This window comes from Bacillus rossius, chromosome 13 (assembly GCF_032445375.1).
Source record: "Bacillus rossius redtenbacheri isolate Brsri chromosome 13, Brsri_v3, whole genome shotgun sequence".
NCBI lineage: Eukaryota > Metazoa > Arthropoda > Insecta > Phasmatodea > Bacillidae > Bacillus > Bacillus rossius.
In genome coordinates this window covers 7,376,001-7,396,512 of record NC_086340.1, presented here as the reverse complement: position 1 = coordinate 7,396,512, position 20,512 = coordinate 7,376,001, and the positions used below count along the sequence as shown (strand labels likewise).

The 20,512-nt window shown below is 41.5% G+C and overlaps 2 protein-coding genes across 2 annotated transcripts; one reads left to right on the top strand and one right to left on the bottom strand.

Moving 5' to 3' along the window:
• Positions 1–5,605, top strand: LOC134538169 (peroxiredoxin-6-like). Its single transcript, XM_063379229.1, has 5 exons — positions 1–174; positions 705–861; positions 3,847–4,064; positions 5,001–5,076; positions 5,374–5,605. Exons 1-5 carry the CDS (start codon positions 92–94, stop codon positions 5,500–5,502), a joined length of 663 nt encoding a protein of 220 aa, XP_063235299.1. The 5' UTR covers positions 1–91; the 3' UTR covers positions 5,503–5,605.
• Positions 5,606–13,892: 8,287 nt separating this feature from the next.
• Positions 13,893–20,229, bottom strand: LOC134538170 (NADH dehydrogenase [ubiquinone] iron-sulfur protein 3, mitochondrial). The gene is made up of 5 exons (XM_063379230.1): positions 19,982–20,229; positions 17,549–17,629; positions 16,743–16,990; positions 15,434–15,679; positions 13,893–14,322 (listed from the first exon to the last, which is right to left on the bottom strand). Exons 1-5 carry the CDS (start codon positions 20,040–20,042, stop codon positions 14,158–14,160), a joined length of 801 nt encoding a protein of 266 aa, XP_063235300.1. The 5' UTR covers positions 20,043–20,229; the 3' UTR covers positions 13,893–14,157.
• Between the last annotated feature and the right edge of the window lie 283 nt (positions 20,230–20,512).

The following is a 20,512-nucleotide window of genomic DNA, read 5'->3' as shown; positions in this document are numbered from 1 at the left end:
GCGGTTAAAAAGGCCGTCGACGGCAGCAACGTGCATCAGTGTGCCAGACAGCAGCGCCACACGTGCAGCACCGGCAGAACCAACCAGCGACATGAGGCTAGGAGCGACCGTACCCAACTTCCGGGCCGAGACCACGCAGGGACCCATCCAGTTCTACGACTGGGTCGGCGACTCGTGAGTACACAACTGTTCCAACCTTTAGTCGATGGTTTTCCCAACGTTGCCATCGACAGATTCCTCAGCGCCTCGGGCCTCGTGACTTGTCCAGTTTAACTATCATTACGTTTTTTTTATGAGTAAGTTTTCTTTATACCTAAATAATTGATTGTCACATATATACCTAGAAGTATAGATAATGATTTTGCCTTAGAAAATAAAAATTTAATTTTTGTGCTATTGATTTAAATATTTTAAATAATTTCTCCTTAAGTTAAAACGTATATGTTGAAGTTATTAAATATGTGAAACACACATGTTCAGTTCGTATAAAATACGCGCTTAGACAGTAACACGTTTGGAAACCGGCATTAAATATAGACTACTTGGAAACACATTTCCTGTGGCCATTATGGGGCGGAAATACGTTATTGTAGCCCACTAAGGAGTACAATAATCTCTCTGTAATCTTATGTCTCCGCCTGTGTTGTGAATCCCGGGGGCAAGGCGGCGTCCCTGATTGGTCTGAGAGCGGGGCGCATGCGCAGGTGGTGCGTGCTGTTCTCGCACCCGGCCGACTTCACGCCCGTGTGCACCACGGAGCTGGGCCGCATGGCCGTGCACAACCACGAGTTCAAGAAGAGGGGCGTCAAGGTCATCGCGCACTCCTGCGACAAGCTGGGCGACCACAAGAGCTGGGTCAACGTGAGTACCGCAGTCGTCGCGTGCACGAGGCGTACACGACACTGTCTTATGAAGTGGCTCGGCTTCCGGGTTGCAGCCGCGTCCTCGGCCAATACCTCACCGACACTGCAGTCGCCGTCAGTAGGCAACTGCCTCCTTGATGATGGCGACTGCAATGTCGACCGAAACGTCGGTGTATAATTCGCCAGAGGACGCGTCTGGCTACAACCCAGAAGCCAAGCTACTTCAGACAATGGCCGTGAAAGCCTGCGAACATTATCTTAAAAGTACTTTTATTTGTTTACTGCAACTGTACATTCATTTCCATGTATAGAATGTGTCATTAATTAAGTCCCTCTACACTAAGAACCCTTTCGCGGCATCGGTTTGTTTATGATTGTTGACTCTTCACTTGACACTTTTTTTAAAATGTTGGGTTAAAAGTTCCGTATCACGTTGTCCATGTAAATCTCTTGATCCTGATGGCTTGATCCTGCCGGAAGAGACAGCTTGCAGGTCACACGTGATCGAAGGATAGGCTATTGTAATGCCGGCCTTGCCGTGTGAGATGCAACGTCTTCTATGGCTACTACTGTAGGCCCATGTATCAAAATTTAATTTTCAAAATCCTACTAACCCACCCAAAAAAAAAAAAAAAAAAAAAAAAAGATGTATCCGCTAATGATCGGTATATGGAGATACATTCGACATTTCCTAGATGCACAGTGCGCTTTGCCCATTATTACTGGATGTTTACGTGGCGTATCAGTCAACTTAGCGTATCACTTTGACTCCTTAGCTTATCGCCTCTTAAGCTATCTATCAGTGTTAACACAAAGCGCACCCAGAGTTCAGTAAAAGCTAGATAAGTCTCGGCGTGGTTGTCTAGAGAAATATGATAAATTACTAAGCATTAAAAAAAAAAACAGGAGATTCAAGAAAAAAATGAACTAATTTTAAACTTGAAGTTTGCAACAAACAAGTTTATCACTCCTAGAGTTTACTTTTTTCCTCCATACTCATTCGCTTCACATATCTAGATTTATTTATCTGAAGCCAAAATAATATTTATTCCAATTTTTTTTATTACTTACATTCTGATATACCTGTCACTATCAGTTAGGATATTTTCGCATGTTACTGCAACTATAAATATAACTTTTATTTCGTAAACGAATTTTGCTAGCCCACATAAGTTGACTAGTTACGTCTTGCGCGCCTTATGCCTTATAAAGTGATTCAAAGCAGGTAAACATATGTACTGGGACTATGGCTAAATAACTAAGAAAATTCCTAAAGGTATAAAATAGGTACTTATCCTTAGCTCTAACTTATTAAGGTTTTTTTTTTACTTTTACGTTTTGTCTAGTAAAATATAACATCTTAACTTCGTTAATATCTAGACGAAGAAAAGTATAAAAATAAATAAATTATTATTATGGAAATAAGTAACTACTTTCTCTGGATGGGCAGAACCGGCTATCACTTGCGAAAACAAGTACTTTGTATCACAAAATTTTAATGGGTTTTCTTTCGTTTGCTCAGTCACAGTAAGTTCTTCCAAACCAGCAGTCTTGTGCGTAAGTGACCTATATTTGACAGTGTGATTGTTGCAGCAACGGCATGTATTGCGCTCTATCCCACCAGTACCAGGGGCCGGGACTGAACAGGGGGGATGTGGCCATTGAAAGAGCTGTGTGGATGAGAAATGCAAACATCAAATATTAAGTTTTAAATATCCAGAAAACATATAACTTTCTTAAACATTATTACTTAAATTTAAAAAAAAAGTAATTTTATAAAATATACTTACTGCAGAATTTATGGAATGTTTTATATTTTACTTTGGAAATTTTTTTTGACAATGTTGAAAGACACTCATACTTTGCGGCTATGCCATTTCTTTTTTAAGTTTGGAAACAAACGATAAAGCACTTTAACATAGTTTTTTTTTTGTTGTTCCGTACCGAAAAAATTGATAATCTGAAACATTTATGGTGAAAATTCCTATAGCAATGAACGACCAAACAAAAAATATCAAGGTAGCCAAAATTTTCTTTCGAAAAGTTAATGACTTTTAGGTTGTTAGGTTGCCCATAAATCCCGCACAGGCCACTTATTTTCAGTGAAAAAAGAGCGACAGTTATAGCACTGAGTAGCGACTCTTTTAACTTCCTTGCTCTGTGGACTCCACTTCGTTAGTACGCTCCGGACAGCCCAGGATCATTCAAAATGAGTAACAGATGTCGGAAAGCGGTTTAATCTCAGGCGAACACATGCGCCGCCAGCTCTGGCCGATGCGAAGACGTCATTTGCCGTCTGAATGAATGAATCAGAGCTTAGCATCTCGTTGAGTGGCGAAGAAATGAGACTGGAGCATTAGCGACATCGCAGGGCCGACCGCAGAGGGAATCAGAGAGCGCAAAAAAAAATCTGAGGGGTGGCCAAGTTGGGTTTCGAGATTTTGTAAAAAAAAAATGTATACATCAGCTCATGGTACACGGCATTTGGTAGGAGTAATTTCGTGAAATGTAAAGGAAATGTGTATCCACTGTGCTGATATAAAGTGAGTCACGGAGTTGAGTTGTCATGTCATTTGTAGGGACCGGAAAAATTCGCGGGTTTAATGACCTGTATGATGAACTCCATAGTTCTACGTACACTAGGTCAAATGTCACCCACTCATTGGCTGCTGTCTTGTGAGACGTTCCAGCGTAGCAGCCTGTGATTCGATAAAGCTTTGATTGAGTGTTTCTCATTGGCCCAGAGTCATCCAGGTGAGTTGTGAGCCAATAGCAGAAGCAGCACTGAGGTATAACTATTTGTATTTTAGCCTATCGCAAAAAGAATCCGCGAATTTTTCCGGCCCCTATTCATTTGCCTTCCACCAAGGATATTGAGGTTCGATGCCCGATGGGGTCTAACCCAATGTGGGAAACGTGACTCCCATCCATGTCGCCAAGACACGATCGTTCGTCCACTCAGTCAGTTCTCCGGACTCCGCAGGACATCAAGTCGTACTGCCGGGACATCCCCGGGGACTTCCCGTACCCCATCATCGGCGACGAGAAGAGGGAGCTGGCCGTGCTGCTGGACATGATAGACGAGGACAGCAAGCACGACCCGGAGACCGCTCTGACGGTGCGCTCCCTCTATGTCATCGGCCCCGACAAGAAGCTCAAGCTGTCCATGCTGTACCCCGCCTCCACCGGCAGGAACGTCGAGTGAGTCGCGCAGTGCGCAATCGTCGCTGTTACTGCAAAATGTCGTATGTCAAAATGTCTCGCTTTCCAGGAGATAAAAAAAAAAACAGTTTCATTCATCAGGGTTATCATATTATGTTATGAAATTTCGGTAGTATTCTTAGAATTATGCTTCTTACTTTACAGTTATTGACAAATGACTTTTTGCCACAACATAGTTGCCTTCCGAAATACACAAACAGCCAAAAATTTAAAAATGCCAATTTTTGACATACGACCTTTTACAGCACTGCAACGCAATGTTCGAGGCACCGTCACCGTGCTGGAACTATGTGATGTTCCTGAACCTTTTTTTTACAGTATGGAACTCTTCAAGTGTTCCGGATGTTTTCAGAATTGTGAAATATCAACAACCTCCATTACATAAAATTTTCTTGCTCTACATGATCTGGTAGCAAAATGCTTGAAACTCAACTAGGTGACCAGTCCCATTACAGTGAGGACGGAGTTATTGAGCAGTCACGTCGCTCGCCTTATCACCAAGATAACCCGGGTTCCCTTCCCAGGGGAGTCGAAACAGGAATCTCTTCAAATGGTAAATGTGGCGGATGCTGGTGTGACCCATAAGTAAAATATCTAGGAACGTAACCCGGGACATAAAGCTACGTCGTTCCTTATGGGAATTTTTTTTTTAATTAATGGACTTGAATGGTTAAAGGAAGATTCCGGGGACGTAACCTGTAGTTAATCATGGACTGTATCTATAAACCATCATATAGACTTAAAAGTACGTGACCAGTGTTACCACAGGGATCACAATAATCCATTACGTGATATGGATTTAAAAAACAAAATGTAACTTGTGTATTCACTTAAATTGGAAAGGTATTGAAATCCCAAGATTGATTTACTCATCTATGCAGAACACTGAAAATTAACTTTTTTTTTTGTTTACAGTGAAATCCTGCGTGTTATTGACTCCTTGCAGCTGACGACACGGCTGAAAGTGATTGCCACGCCTGCCAACTGGACAGTAAGTTACCATTTATTAGTAAAACTCAACCAAAAGAGAACACTGACTAAAACATGCATAGTACAATATTTAAAATAAAAAAAAATCACTACTTGAATAGTCTTAGGCATTGTAATGTTTGCATTGACCGTAAATGGATTTAACCTTTGAATCTTGATTTTGTTTGGAAGAAAAGTATTAGGAAACATGCAACTATTGTCTCTGATGACCTCACTGCCATCAGAACGTAAAGGTTTGCCCTCCCAAAAAAAAATGTATAAATGATCAATAAATTAAAAAAAAAAATTCTGTTTACAGCCCGGCACCAAAGTGATGATTCTCCCCGAAGTGAAGGACGAAGATCTCCCCAAGCTCTTCCCCAAGGGCGTCGAGAAGGTCAAGATGCCTTCGGGCATCACTTACGTCCGCACCACCACCGACTACTGAAGAACACCCATGTTGTTTTGTGTTTGCCATTACTCTTATTAGGCCTTTGTACATTTCATTTACATACAACATCTTATCAACTGAATAAATCTTAGTGAATAAATTTTGTTTGGTTCTCATTCATTGCTTAGTCATATAAGTTCATAAAATACGATTGTGTGCTATTTATAAATGAAATCCTTTCAATGAAAATATTATTTTTGGATTTTATTAGTTAATAGTTAATATAAAAAAACTATAATCAGATGCTCATTTTCAACCTAAATTAACCAATACAAAATCAAATTGTTGTTGAAACTCCACGAGTCAAAGTCAGTTGTTATAAATAACCACTACACAACTGAAGCCAATCATTTTATTTTTAGCTTTCCATGCAATTTTTATGGTGTACTTTAATGTTCCATTTGTTATTCAAGACAATAAAATAAAACCTTGTCTATGGTACTTTTTATGTGATTTCGAATGAATTTATGAGGTTTTGCTTTTGAAGTTTCAATATACCTACATATATTATGAAATTTTATACACTAAAAAAAAAAACCCAAGTTTGCAGTAACAAACAAGATAAACCTTACTTGTTTCCTGCTACGAATAACAAAGTTTAAGAAACCCACTTCTCTTCTCTCCTCGCAGCGCAGATCAGACAATGGGTTGATTGATTGCTGAGCGATTGTGACAGAGGTAATAAGCATGCACTTGAGTCGTGTCTGGACTGTGCTGCACGGACGTGATCAGGGCCGCAACTAGAGTCTCTAGCACCCGGGGCATGAATGGATTCATGCCCCCCCCCCCCCCGCCCTCTTTTTTTGCACATACCACACTGTTATGTACTGAGTATAGGTTGGTATGCTGTGTTGTTGTTGTTATGTCTAGTTAGTTACGAAATGGCGGGAACTCGTGTAACATGCTGTTGTAGAGCTGTTAAATAAAGTGCTGCTGGGCAACCCAGTGATACTGGATGTTGTTACCAGCGTTTATTGTGGTATCTAACGTTGGCGACGAGGGGATACGAATTTTATAAGTCAAGCAATATCGTTGTTAGCATCACGGCCGTGCTGCGTGGCGTATCATAACCTACAATGGCTATGTTCACTTCATTTGGAGAGTTTGTTCCAGGACGAGACACCTGGAAAACATACTCTGAACGTCTGCAATATTACTTTGTGGCGAACAAGGTGACAGATAAGGAAGAAAAGAAGGCAATATTTTTCACTGTTTGTGGCGCCGAATTGTACAACTTGGTGTCGTCACTGCTACTTCCGAAGGCAACAAACGAGGTCGATATAGCGGATATCTTAGTGGCATTGTGTAATCACTTCGAACCGAAGCCAAGTGAAATTGTTGAAACGTACAAGTTTTACAAACGCGATCAGCATGAGGGAGAATCGATAGCTGAGTACATGGCTGAATTGCGACGGCTATCGGCTCACTGCAATTTTGTCGATTTGAACAGAATGCTGCGTGATCGTTTAGTGTGTGGTGTGCGTGATAAAACAGTGCAACATGCAATGTTAGCCAAAGATAAGTTAACATTCCAGGCGGCTATTGACATGGCGACTGCGGCAGAAACTGCTAGTCGAAATGTGAGTGATTTACAAGGCGAAGTACGTGAGTTAGCTGAGACTGTAAGTCAAGTAAGCATTTCCAAAAGTCGGGCCGTCCACGAAAGGGCGTTGCTGTTGAACAGGTCAAATCCACCTCAAGAGCAGAAACCCTGTTGGCGTTGTAATGGATTACACAACCCAGAGAGCTGTAAACACCGCAAAACAATGTGTAATTTCTGTGGTAAATTGGGCCATCTGGAAAGGGCATGTATCAACAAAAAGCACAGAACCCATGCCAGAGATATGGGTAAGAATCCAAAGAGAAACCAGGTTAGTGGCAATTACAATGTTGTATTTGAGGGAGACTCATCTGAAGAAGCGTCAGAGTATAGTCTATTCAATTTCCAGTCACAATCACCTAAAAGTCAGCCGCCAATAAGAATGACAGTACATGTGGATGGAATGAAGCTAGACATGGAGGTTGACACAGGTTCTGGGTTTTCGATTATTAGTAAAGATACCTTTGAGCGGCTCTGGCCAGAGAAACCATCACTACAGGAGGCTAGGTTACTGCTACACACATGGTCCCAAGAAAAGCTGCGAGTGCTAGGGGTGTTGGACGTGTATGTGCAAACCAAGTCTGCAACTGCAAGGTTACCGTTATTAGTGGCTGAAGGGAGAGGTCCCAGCCTCTTAGGGCGTAGCTGGTTGGAACCTCTTGGAATTTCCGTGGAAGGGGTATTTTCATTTCAGCCTGCAGCGGTGACAGACATAGTGAGGCAACATCCTGGAGTGTTTGCTAGCGTGGAATTGGGCCACTATAAAGGACCACCAGTAAATATAGAATTAGATTCTGATGCAACACCAGTGTTCCGGAAATGCCGTTCGGTAGCATTTGCGTTACGTGAAAGTGTGTGTAAGGAAATAGACCGACTGGTGGAGCTGGGTGTGTACGAGCCTGTAACTTATTCCCAGTGGGCTACTCCACTTCATGTTGTGCGTAAGGCAGATGGAACGGTGCGGCTCTGTGGAGATTACAAGTGCACAGTAAACACAATGTGTAAAAAGGATGTTTACCCACTTCCAACTATTAATGAAGCATTTTCTAACTTAGCAGGAGGGAAGGTTTTCACCAAATTGGATTTAGCTGATGCGTACTTACAAGTGTCAGTGGATACCGCAACTGCTGAATTGTTGACTGTGAATACCATGAAAGGGCTTTTCAGGGTGAAGCGGTTGCCATTTGGAATTAATTGTGCACCAGCAGTTTTTCAGAGACTAATGGAAACCTTGTTGATAGGGATACAGGGTGTGGTAGTATTGCTAGACGATATTCTGATTACTGGATCCAGTGAAGAACAGCATTGGCTGAGGGTCCATCAAGTCCTGGAGCGTATTGCGGAAGCCGGGTTGCAACTTAAAAGGTCGAAGTGTGTATTTGCTGTAGCATCAGTCACATTTTTGGGCTACCAAGTGGACAGCACGGGAATACACCCAACAGTAGAGAAGGTGGAAGCTGTCCAGAATGCTCCATCTCCAACGTGCAAGAAGGAGCTACAAGCTTTTTTAGGACTCTTAAACTTCTGCGAGAGGTTTTTGCCCAATAAGGCTGATGTGGCAGAACCACTACATCGGTTACTGGACAAAGGTAAACAATGGGTGTGGACAGAAGCCCATGAAGACGCATTCCGTGCATCAAAAAGGCTTCTTCAGTTGGACTCTGTGTTAGTGCATTATGATTCTTTGAAACCAGTGATCTTGACGTGTGATGCATCAGAGTATGGTGTGGGAGCAGTGCTGGCACATGAGGAGTATGATGGCAGTGAGAGACCTATAGCATTTGGCTCACGCTCTTTACAGAAGCATGAGAAGAACTACTCACAAATTGATAAAGAGGCGTTAGCGATTATGTTTGGTGTCACAAAGTTCCGACAATATGTAACAGCTAGGGTCTTTACAATTGTGACAGACCACCAGCCACTGTTGAGACTGTTGGATCCTACCAAGCAAACACCAGACATTTTATCCCCAAGACTGCTGCGTTGGAGCTTGTGGCTGTCCATGTTTGACTACAAATTGCTTTACAGACCAGGAACTACCATAGGACACGCAGATGCATTAAGTAGACTGCCACTTAAGGCACCACAGCTGGATATTCCGGTCGTGGGAGATGTGTTAATGTTGGAAGCCCTTCCTGACCCGCCTATTGAGGCCACAAAGATAGCAAGCTTGACGGCAGTGGATCCAGTACTCCGTGTGGTGCAAAGGAACACAAACATCGGTTGGTCAGAAAAGGAGGCAGTGTCAGAAGAGCTCAGACCATACTGGAATCGAAGAACTGAACTGTCGCTCTATAAAGGCTGTGTTCTGTGGGGAAACAGAGTTATAATGCCTACAGTGTTGAGGAAGAAGATGCTGCAAATGTTACATGCAGCCCATGATGGGGTGGTGAAATCCAAAGCAGTTGCACGAAGCTATGTGTGGTGGCCTAAACTGGACATAGACATTGAACATTTCGTAGGCCAATGCCAACAGTGTCAACAGATTCGTGCTAACCCACCAAAGAATAAGGGTGTGTGCTGGGAACCAGAAACAAAACCGTGGTCTAGGGTTCACATTGATTTCTTTGGGCCCTTTCAGGGTAAAGTTTTTCTGTTGGCAGTGGATGCTTACTCACGATGGCCAGAAGTGAGAATTGTGCCATCAAGCTCATCAGCATCAGTAGTTCGGGAGTTGAGGGACATGTTCAGTGTCCATGGGATACCTGAATGCATAGTTTCAGACAATGGGTCTGCCTTCGCGTCCGTGGAAATGAAGACATTTGCACGGAAAAATGGCATTCGGGTGATGAAATCAACACCATTTCATCCATCCAGCAATGGTCAGGCTGAGCGCATGGTTCAAACTATCAAGGCGAAGCTGAAGAAGCTAGGTGATGGTGACTGGCAGACCAGACTGAACAGGATATTGTTCGCACTTCGCACCATGCCAGGTGCTGGCGGTCAGAAGACACCAGCAGAACTCCTGATGGGACGTCGACTGAGAACAGTGCTGGACCAGGTTCGACCGGCTGTGGGTCACAATGGACACAGGATTGTAGCACAATCATCATCAGGCTGTATAGGAAGGCATTTCCAAGTGGATGATACGGTATGGGTAAGGAGCTACAGTGGGAATGAAAAATGGTTACAAGGAACAATCACTGGCCAACAAGGGCAATTCATATATGTTGTGAGGGATAATGTGGGGCAGACCTATAGACGCCATGTAGATCAGATCCGTCGAAGAGAGTCGAAGGCGCTACACCAAGGTAGTTTATCTGCCGACCTATCACTAGGAAGGAACCAACAAATATGGCCGGTTCTCAGTCCACACGACGATGACCAGGCGGACATCAGCTGCGAGAGGAGTGATGCTGCGCACCGTTCGCTGAAGGCACCAGGACCACACCTTGGAACGATGGGTGTCAGGCACTCTGTTAGAGATGTAACCACCAGCAACTGGGAACAGCAGACACCGGTAATGGAAGAGTACAGGCCTAGTAAGGATGGAGATGAAGAATTCTCAGGTCCGTTCCGGGGATTCGAAAAGCTCGACACTGCAACATGGCAAGCTGAACAAGACTCACCTTGTACTAAACGTGCATCTAACAGAGTGAAACAGCAACCAGTGAGGTTGAAAGACTATGTGCAGAAGTAACTCAATGGGGCTAGAGTTGTGGATGGTATTGTTACAGTGTAGTGTCTTGTATTATGGTATATAGTATTTGCATATATGCAATGGTAAGTGGGGAAAATCTTGAAGGGAAGAGGTGTTATGTACTGAGTATAGGTTGGTATGCTGTGTTGTTGTTGTTATGTCTAGTTAATTACGAAATGGCGGGAACTCGTGTAACATGCTGTTGTAGAGCTGTTAAATAAAGTGCTGCTGGGCAACCCAGTGATACTGGATGTTGTTACCAGCGTTTATTGTGGTATCTAACACACACCAATAAAGCGAGGGGTCCGGGGGCCCTCCCACGGATAAATGGTGCTATTTAAGCATTTTCCATACCTACATGTAACAGTTTCTGTGCTACTGTAACTTCCATGCATGAACCCACTATGTCCATAAAGTAGTCCGTATAATCACTAGACTTGTTCATTAAATTGTCGTCATAAATGTTTTTTAAAGATTCAAATTCAACTTGCGAGACCTTTTTGCAGCAAAGATTTTGATGATATCATCATAGCAAATAGAGATGCTCTTCCTCACTGCCAGTAGTACCACCCTCTCTGACAACATTGTACTGTATTCGTATAGAGGACGCATTAAAACTTTCTCTTCTCCCTTTACAATTTTTTATGTTAATGATGAACACAACATTTTTCTCAGAGTATTTTAAAATAAATATGTTGAGACGTTATATTGTAAATCAGATTAGACATTACAGGCATGCAAGTAAAAAAAACGTTTTACCAGTTACCAGTTGTAGTAGGAATTACAATGCAAGCGATTTCGGCGCCCCCACAGCTTTGCGCCTGGGGCATATGCCCCACTTGCCCCCCCCCCCCCCCCCCCCCCCCCCCCAGTTGCGGCCCTGGACGTGATCAACCCCAGTTCGGCGCACTGCACTGTCTCAGTTCCTCCCAAACAACTTTGTAAGGCAAATTTGCAACACACTTGGCGATCTGAATGTTCAACATAATAGCTATTATATAAAACTTGCATAACCTATTCGTACAGACATTATTTTCTGGTTTTATTTCTAGGACAATTTCAATTTAAAACAGAAGATTTCTGTGTTATTGGTTTTATTTTTAAGTATTACTTTATTAATTTAAAAAAAAAGTGTGTTATTCAACAAATATGAAACTAAAATTGTTCTTAAAACTTATTTTTATCAAAATAAGTCTCACTTTGGTTTTGACACCCGATTAACTTATCTTAAAATAAAACCATAAAATCTTATCCCCTAACAATAGTTTATAATATTTGAAACTGGTTTATATCAAAATACCATTTATTCTTATTCCAGCTACGTATTTCCTAATTTTAAATCACATTTGTGCATCCTTTCGGACAGTGATGGTTCCATTCCCACCTCACAAAACTCAACATCACTAACAAAGTTCACAGAAAACATTGGAATACTTCTACTACAAAATCTTGAACAACCGTCAGCATCGGAGAGGCATGAGTCACGAGAAGACAGAATTAATTAGAACAGGTGTGGTACCACACTCACTGTCGCAACTGGCTGCTTTAATCACATGACAGCAATTCCATCTGTCCCGCAGATGTCACCACATCATCACCGCTTTCACAACCCATGACTTTTCCTTTCGCGTGTATGACACTACCACATTTGGAGTCAACGACTTCCCTCCGTTTACATTCAAAATTATAAAACTTAATACTTTACCAGTTCATTTACAGCAAATAAGGAATTAGTAAGTGCAATGGAACTTATAATTTTGCAAATACGAACCTGAATGAATGTACCGGAGCTTAGCGTTTGTTCAAGATGGGAGACATTAAGAGACGACGGATGATGAAATGAGAACGGCGCATTGACAAAAATAATGGACGGGGGAAACGGAAATTCACAGAAACATTTGTCACATTTACTGCTTACAAAAATTCTAGGGTTAGACCATGCCGAAAATCTAACACAAACCACCTTGGTAGTAAACACGTTAAGTGGGGGGTGTATCTGGAATCCAAGCAATCGTGTAACATTATTGTCTTCTGTGGAACCGACCTGAAAAAGTAGCAGGGATTTTTACGCTGCCCCGCAAGATCAACAGCTTTGGCTTCGACGTCACAGTTACATACCTACCAACTTGGTAATAACACCACTTTGAGGCGAGTGTTTCACGAACCACCAGCCAGATTCCCGAGGGGTATATCCCTTATTTCATTTTATATCAATTGTCATACTTAATGTTATAATGCGTAAGGTTAATATCGTAATAATCATAAAAGATAAACAATCTAATCTTGACGAACTTTTGCCCGAGTTGGACCGAGTTTTAAAAGTGTTTGTTAGAGGCTCCCATAATTTTCAAGTTAGCTGTCCAACGTCAAATGTTGTTAAATCATTGTTGTTAAATGAAGTTAATTCTCTACTTTGCTGATTTAATACAGGGAGCAAGTAACAATTTTTTTTGTTGGAAAGAACTCCTGTACAATATATCTGGCTAAAATATCTGTGAACCATTCCTTTATTTTCGTTTAAGGCTAATACTACTTATATTGATGTTCTATTTGTTAATACCTTTTCACTGTCTTATCAAAGGAATGTCCTTTTCGTCAATAAATCAAGAGTGTTCAAAATTATCTTGTAAATGCATCACATGTAGCTTGTTCTGTTGCAATATCTTGATACTAATAAAATCAGCATCTCTCACAACACAGTTTTTTGTATTCGCTCTAGCCTTCACCCTGTTTTTTTTTTCCTTCCAAGGGGCAACGTTTTAATGACATTTCAACAACATTGTAAATGACTGCATTACGGTTAAATCTTTCATCAATATTAAGGTCATTAAAAAAAGATGAGAAGTAATGTGAACATGGGAAGAATGACAAAATACATGGGCCAGGGAAAGAGGAGCACTCCAAAAATAACCTATCAGCTCACAGCACCATCCACCATGTATCACACTTGCAAAAGAATCTTGGTCCAACCTTGCTGAGAATCAAATAGTCATAGTGAAAGGCTAGTGATCCGAACACTCAACCGCCATGCAAATATATTTGAAGACAAAAAAAATGGGATGTTAATTTTAGTGACGGCTTCACAGAGTGATAACCGCACATTTATGTGATGAAGGGAAGTGAGAAATAAAATTCTGCGCTATCTCATGCAGGCTCCAGTACTGTTTGCTAGTACAAATTTATTACAACATATTTCTCTGAACAATGATTTTGAAAGAAAAGCCATTATTCCAGACAGTAAGAATAATACTGAATTCTTTCAAGGAGTTGTCTTTCGGTCGAGGAGATATTATGTACATCATGCTCAAATACCGGTGTTTTAGATGTTCATTTAATACAGTCATCGCTAAAATATTTACTATTCAACAAAAAAAAAGTTCAACGCGAAGAGTCCAAAACCGCACGGCAGCGATTATTTCTTCCCCTCGTCGGGCGTCTTGGCCTCCTCGGCGACGGGCCCGCCCTCGCGGAAGTTGGGGAACTGCTCCCAGGGCGCGGACAGCTCGAACTTGCGGAACTCCTGGGCCAGCTCCAAGGGCTCCATGACCACCCGCTTCTTCTCGTCGTCGTAGCGGACCTACGAGGCACCCGGCAGCGTGATAGGACCTTTCATCCGGTACGTCAGCGACTACGCTTCTGCCAACACTACTTTTTTTTTTTTCCATTCGAAACAAATTTCAAATCGAACATCACAATATTCACGAATATCAAATATTTTTCTAATCAAATTTTAATATACGGTGAAATTTTTTTCTTCCCACACTTCACACAAGAGTCCAAGAAAAACTGACCGAAAATTCAGTAAAAAATTATTATACATGGAACCATAACAAAGAGGTGTAAAAAGTAAGGAAATCAATAAGCATACAGTAAAAAATTTTCTGTTAATATACCTGATTATATACGTAAAATAAGAGTATTTATTATCATTTTAAATCACAAACACCAATTTGTTAAATATAAAAATGATAAGTAAATGTTGCAGTCAACTAATCTAAATGTATCAATAAATCATCTTAACCTCATGAATGTTACATTTTTTTTTTCCAATAATTTTTTGTTTTGTGAATGAGACCTACATACTGTAAGGATTTCTACTGAAAACAAATAATTTTGTGTGCATGTGCACATGCGTGTGCGTGTGTGTTTGATTTATAAATGTCGATTTGAATATTGAATAGCACACAGACCCCTATTAGCAACCACTGTCATGCCGGATTGCTAGAGACAAGATATTATGGTTTTATTTTCAGGCCAATTTCTTTTTAATAAATTACTGTTAGTAGCCAGTAGTATCGCTCATATCTTATAAATATTTAGGTTGTCTCGAGCCACTCATATCTTCATATGTATATTAAGGTCAATGTAAACTAAATTTTCTGTGTAAACTACCTACATTTTTCATTACATGTCCTGGAGCAAGAACAAACAATTTAGTGGGAAATTTTAGAGTACAGCTTATCATTCACTCACTTACTCCCAAGTTGACAACTGCACTAAACTATTTTGAAGATCCACCATTAGTACTCAAGGTATCAGTTATATGTTTAACAAACTTACAAATCAATTATCTTTTATTTATTTTCTTTATTGAAAAAAAAAAAATGGATAGCACACGTGACCTGCAGAACTGAATTTAACGTCAACGATTGTTCAACATCCTTACGAACGCACAAGGTTGAACTTGCCTCAACGTAACCCGTCAAGGGGAAGTCCTTCCGGAAGGGATGGCCCTCGAAGCCGTAGTCCGTCAGGATCCTCCGCAGGTCCGGGTGGTTGGCGAAGAACACGCCGTACATGTCCCAAATCTCCCGCTCGTACCAGTTGGCCGCCTTGAAGACGTCGTTGACGGAGTCGACGGGCGACAGCTCGTCCGTGTACGTCTTGACTCGGATGCGCGCGTTGTACCGCAAGGAGAGGAGGTTGTAAATTATCTGGAACCAATCACAGACACACAAATTGTGGGCACCGCAGACTCTCATATTTAACTGAGGTAGTTTTAATACTATTTTGGAATGAAAGCCACTTTTACTTGTTTATTCTGAGAATCTGTATCATATGCTTGATGAGTAATTTTGAGGTTATGATGTACAGCAGTCCATCCTCCGAACTAGTTGGGACTGCCAACGGACAAGGCGTCAGACTGTGTATAGAGCACCGGGAGAGGACGTCGTCAAACCGGATGAATCACTCGTGGAGGCTTTACTGCAATATTCCGAGGTGAGTACGAAAGGCATTAGAACTACAAAGGCAGGCGGTGTGTTGAGTTGACAACCTCCTAAAGACGTACCGCAGCAAATTTTGGGCCCACCTGCAGCCACAAGACATTTAGTATTTTTTTGAAAATAATCAATATTGAATAGTCTTTTGTATATAAACGTTAAAAGTAGAAATAGTAGTGTAAATACTCTTAATTTTCCAAGCTCTCAGGTAGGAGACGAATTAAATGTTATCTTGTTAATAGTCCTATGTTTACTCAAGTAAACTGGCATAGATTTTTTTTCTTGTGCTATAAAATATTTTTTTTTGGAGAATAGAAATACTTTAGGAGAACAGATCTTTATGTAAATATTGTTTCATGTGAGAGCTTTAATTATCCAAGTGTCGAGAATCACCGATGGCACATGGCAAATTTTGGTGTTAGGTATACTGTGTATTGAGGCGCTTTTTGGCGTTATTTCTGTTTCACCGCAAGTCACAGTACCTATAATCTTGTCCCCAGCTATAGCGCAAACAATCATGAGCCCTGTCCTCTTCTTCGCGATCGATCGCTCCTGATCGTTGCACTTTTCGTTGCCCTCTAGGCATTACACTTTTGTTACGCTCTGATGATATCACAGTCTCGACTCACCCTGCCGGCTTCGACAAAGCATCTTTTCAGAATGAGTGGATCTGATCCGCCGCGGACACAACATCGCTCCAACGACAAGGACGGACTCGGGATGACTCGACTGCGCCGCTCGAAGCCGGAGGCACAGGGCGCGCAACGAGGCTCACCTCGAACCGGTACTGCCGGCTGGGGACGTCCATGCCGGCGATGTCCACCAGGTTGGCGAACTGCGCGGTGTGGTGGTCCTTGAGGAACTGCAAGACCGGCACGACGCCCTCCGGGACGATGAGCACCTCCAGCTCGTCCCCGGCCGTCAGCTGCACGCGCTGCACGAACCTGGGCAGGCACTCGCGCACGTACCGGCCGAAGTCCGACAGCTGGACCCTCAGGGCAGCGTCGCTCCTGCGGACAGTCGCTGCGCGCCCACGGCCGTGTCCTCATCGTCTGTCAAACTGCCGCTGCCCGACCTCCAACGCAAGACATCCGTCATCAGCACCGTCCTTGTTTCTGTGTGCTCTGTCGTCAGATGCACGCCAAAGACATTACACGTGTGGTGTATCCCTGCATAAAGGTTCCGTCCGGTCCGTATGGTCTAATTTCTATTCAATAGGGTAGAATTGATTAACAAATACCAAGTTTATTCAATTCATTTATTTATTTTTTCTGTTTCAATAAAATTGTAATACCACTGAAGTATCTTTAATATTAAGTTTTTGGTCTTTTTTTTTCCCAAAAAACTACAATCAATTCACCCCAAGTATTCAACTTTTTTATCTTCCAATTTTTAAAAAAATATATATGTTAGTTTGATAAATTGGTTGACTCTCACACTAGTATATGTAAAATCTAATTAGGAAAAATTTTCAACAGGAGATGCATGATTTAAAAAAAGATGAATTCTACACTAACACCATGATGAGCACCTCTTAATCCACGTAATCACGCCACGCTGCATGAACACACGCACACTTACGCATGGACTGCGACGCAGCCGCTGCGTCCGCGTGCTGGCAGCGCACCGCTGCGTGTCTGGCGACTCCCAGGGCATCGCAGCCTGCAACACCACAACACTGGGCTGTTAAGTCTGTTGTTACACCTCGTGATTACCACGGGAAATACATCGGAGAAGAGCGCCCGCTTCGTCTTCAGATTTCCAGTCGTCGTTCAAAGCCCGAACGCCGCGCTGAAAAGGTTCGGCTCAGAACCACTTGCATTGGAGCCTGCGTGCGCCAGCAGCTGGGGGACAATTCTGTGGAACGGCCTGTCACGCAACGCTTCGCTCACCGCTTCACAAACTGTTTTCCATTCAAACTGTCGAAATAATTTTGGCAGTATCCAAATACATGTGGATGCGAACACAGCCCACACATCCCTACATCCCTTAGCAAAGGCAGCCTTTTCAAAGCCATCCCAGTCGGCGATCTTGGACGTGTTGCGCGTTGGTTTGTCGTGTTACACATCAAGTCGTAAAAAATACCTTTAAAAAAACTCTTTTACAACACTTCGCCGTATTTTCAAAACAATGAACTACTTTCCTTCAAATAAGAACGTACACTATATAATAATGTATAAAGTAAAAAAAAAAAGTTTTTAACTTTACTGTTCTCACGACTACGTTAGCGCGTATAAAATAATTCACACGAGTATTTAGATAAAAGTTTGGGCTAATGTTTTTTTTAAAAGTACGATATACACTTTCCCAAACCACTGCTGCAAACTCCACCATCGGCCTAACTAACGTGGGGTAAGCTTTTTCCTCTACCCTCTGTGCTGTTCCCTGCAGCCCCAGACCTCTCATCCCCTTCCTTACCAACCCTCGCACATGTTTAGCCCATCCCAGGTTACCCCCATGTGAGGTTAGGTTATATTTTGGTTACTGTGAATTGGTATAAACTGTTGGTTACGTTGGCGACATTTAAAATAGGTACTTTAATGCTTTTTTTTTTTTTTTTTTTTTTTGAGAATTAGTACTGAAAAATACAATTTTCAGTATTTTTATAATGAGAAAGTCACTATTCTAGGGAATTACTGAAAATTTATATGTAGTGTAAATATATTTAACAGATCTCAAAGATGTTCTAGAACTACAGCCAGTATTAAATTTTTGTCAACAGATGGTTTTGCCACAGGCAGTTTCGAAGAGCACGTTCGAGGATGGCCTTGAATGTGCCAGAGGGGAGAGTGCAGAGTGATAGCAATGCAAGTAAGAGCGAGAGAGTAAGGGTTATGGCTGAAACCTGTGTTTTAAGAGTAATGTTTAAACATGAAACATGCTCTAAAGATTCTGGAAAGCAATCAAGAGATGTGCATTTCATCTTTATCTTCATTTCTCCGCCCTACAATGATTTGGATGTCATGGATGCTGCTCAAAGTTCACGACTGTGACAGTTCAGAGCTTTGCGCTTAGGCCCTTTCTACAATGGCACCGAAAGATAAATGAGAAACAATGAGATTCCATTTCAAGGTAACCGAATATTATTTTTATAACATATTATGCTTCAAGATCTTACAACAGGCAGAATTTACGTACATAATAAAAAATTCCTTTTGTATTTAGAACATAAACTTATATGAATCCCACACTGCAGCCAAATACTCTGCTTCTATTGGTCGAATGGGGCAATGGAACAGAAAAGTGCAACATTGTCGAGCTAATCTGAACGGGGTACATCTCCGACTACGTGCTACTGTAGAAACCAAGGTAGAAACTCTGTTCCCTGAGGTCCATCTCCATTTACGTGATCCCCCTCCATTCTACAATGAGCTCTGATTGCCTCTAAGGACCTCCATTCTAAAGTGACACAGAAACAGACGTATCTCACAGAACGAGAACAGTTTTTCTACCCAATAGAACGCAAACTGAGACGGACCCGTACGGATTAGCTAGCTCTTTCGTTTATTTATTGCTCCGTGCGATTAATAGAAGTAAGTACATAGTTGCAGAGGTAGCCATATTTGTTTAAGTTATCATTACGTTAAAAATTGTTTCAAGTAAAAGAAAATCTAGTGTTATGAAAGTTCTGTCAATTATTTTTATATTATATGTAAGTTAGGCCCATGATATCATCTCGAAAGATATATAGTTTTAATTAAATTAATATTTCGTAACCTTAAAATGCAACATCATAATCTGCTATTTGTCACCTTTTCGTGCATTGTGGAAGCAGTATACGATAGTAAAATATTCCGGAAGATACATCTCCGATTACGTGATACGTCTCCTTGTATTTGTAGAGCGGGATTTAGAGACGTAACCGCACTAAAGGCACCAGCGAGCGTCGTAATTTTACTCTTGAAATGGGGCACGGCGTAACGGAATTTAGGTTCGAATGTTGTTAATTAAATTAAGAATTCTCGCCCCCTTGCAGTACCCCAAATGCAGAACGTAATATAACAGACGGCTCACCGTTTTGATACAGGAACGTTTTTGCACCATGAGACAGTTGTCGTAATAAGGTCGATGCCATGGTCAACTGAAATAAACAGTACTCCTTTACAACTTATAGAGAAAAGGGGCTAAATTTAAAGCCCACAGGACCTAACCTTAAAAAACCAAAACAAACTTTTTTATATAATCATAGAGTCAAAGAACATAGCTAAAGGTTGGTCACAGAATATGATGTATCCATTGTCTGAGACTTTTAAGTATGGACTACCCCATAAAAGGTGTGTGGTATCAATAAGACAACTGGTAGTAACTGGATAGTAGAACAAATCGTTTTTTTATAAAGGAAAATATGCTATAAATTTGTTTAATATATTATACAGAACTCGATTGTAACCAAAAATTGTATGTACAAATTTGTTCATATAACTGTTGTATAACCATTTAAGTGCCTGTGCAACCGACTCTAGTGATGGGTCGTTCGTTAACGATTCGTTCAAAAAGAACGAATCTTTGAGAGAACGAAATCTTGCGATTTGTTCGCGATGTAAA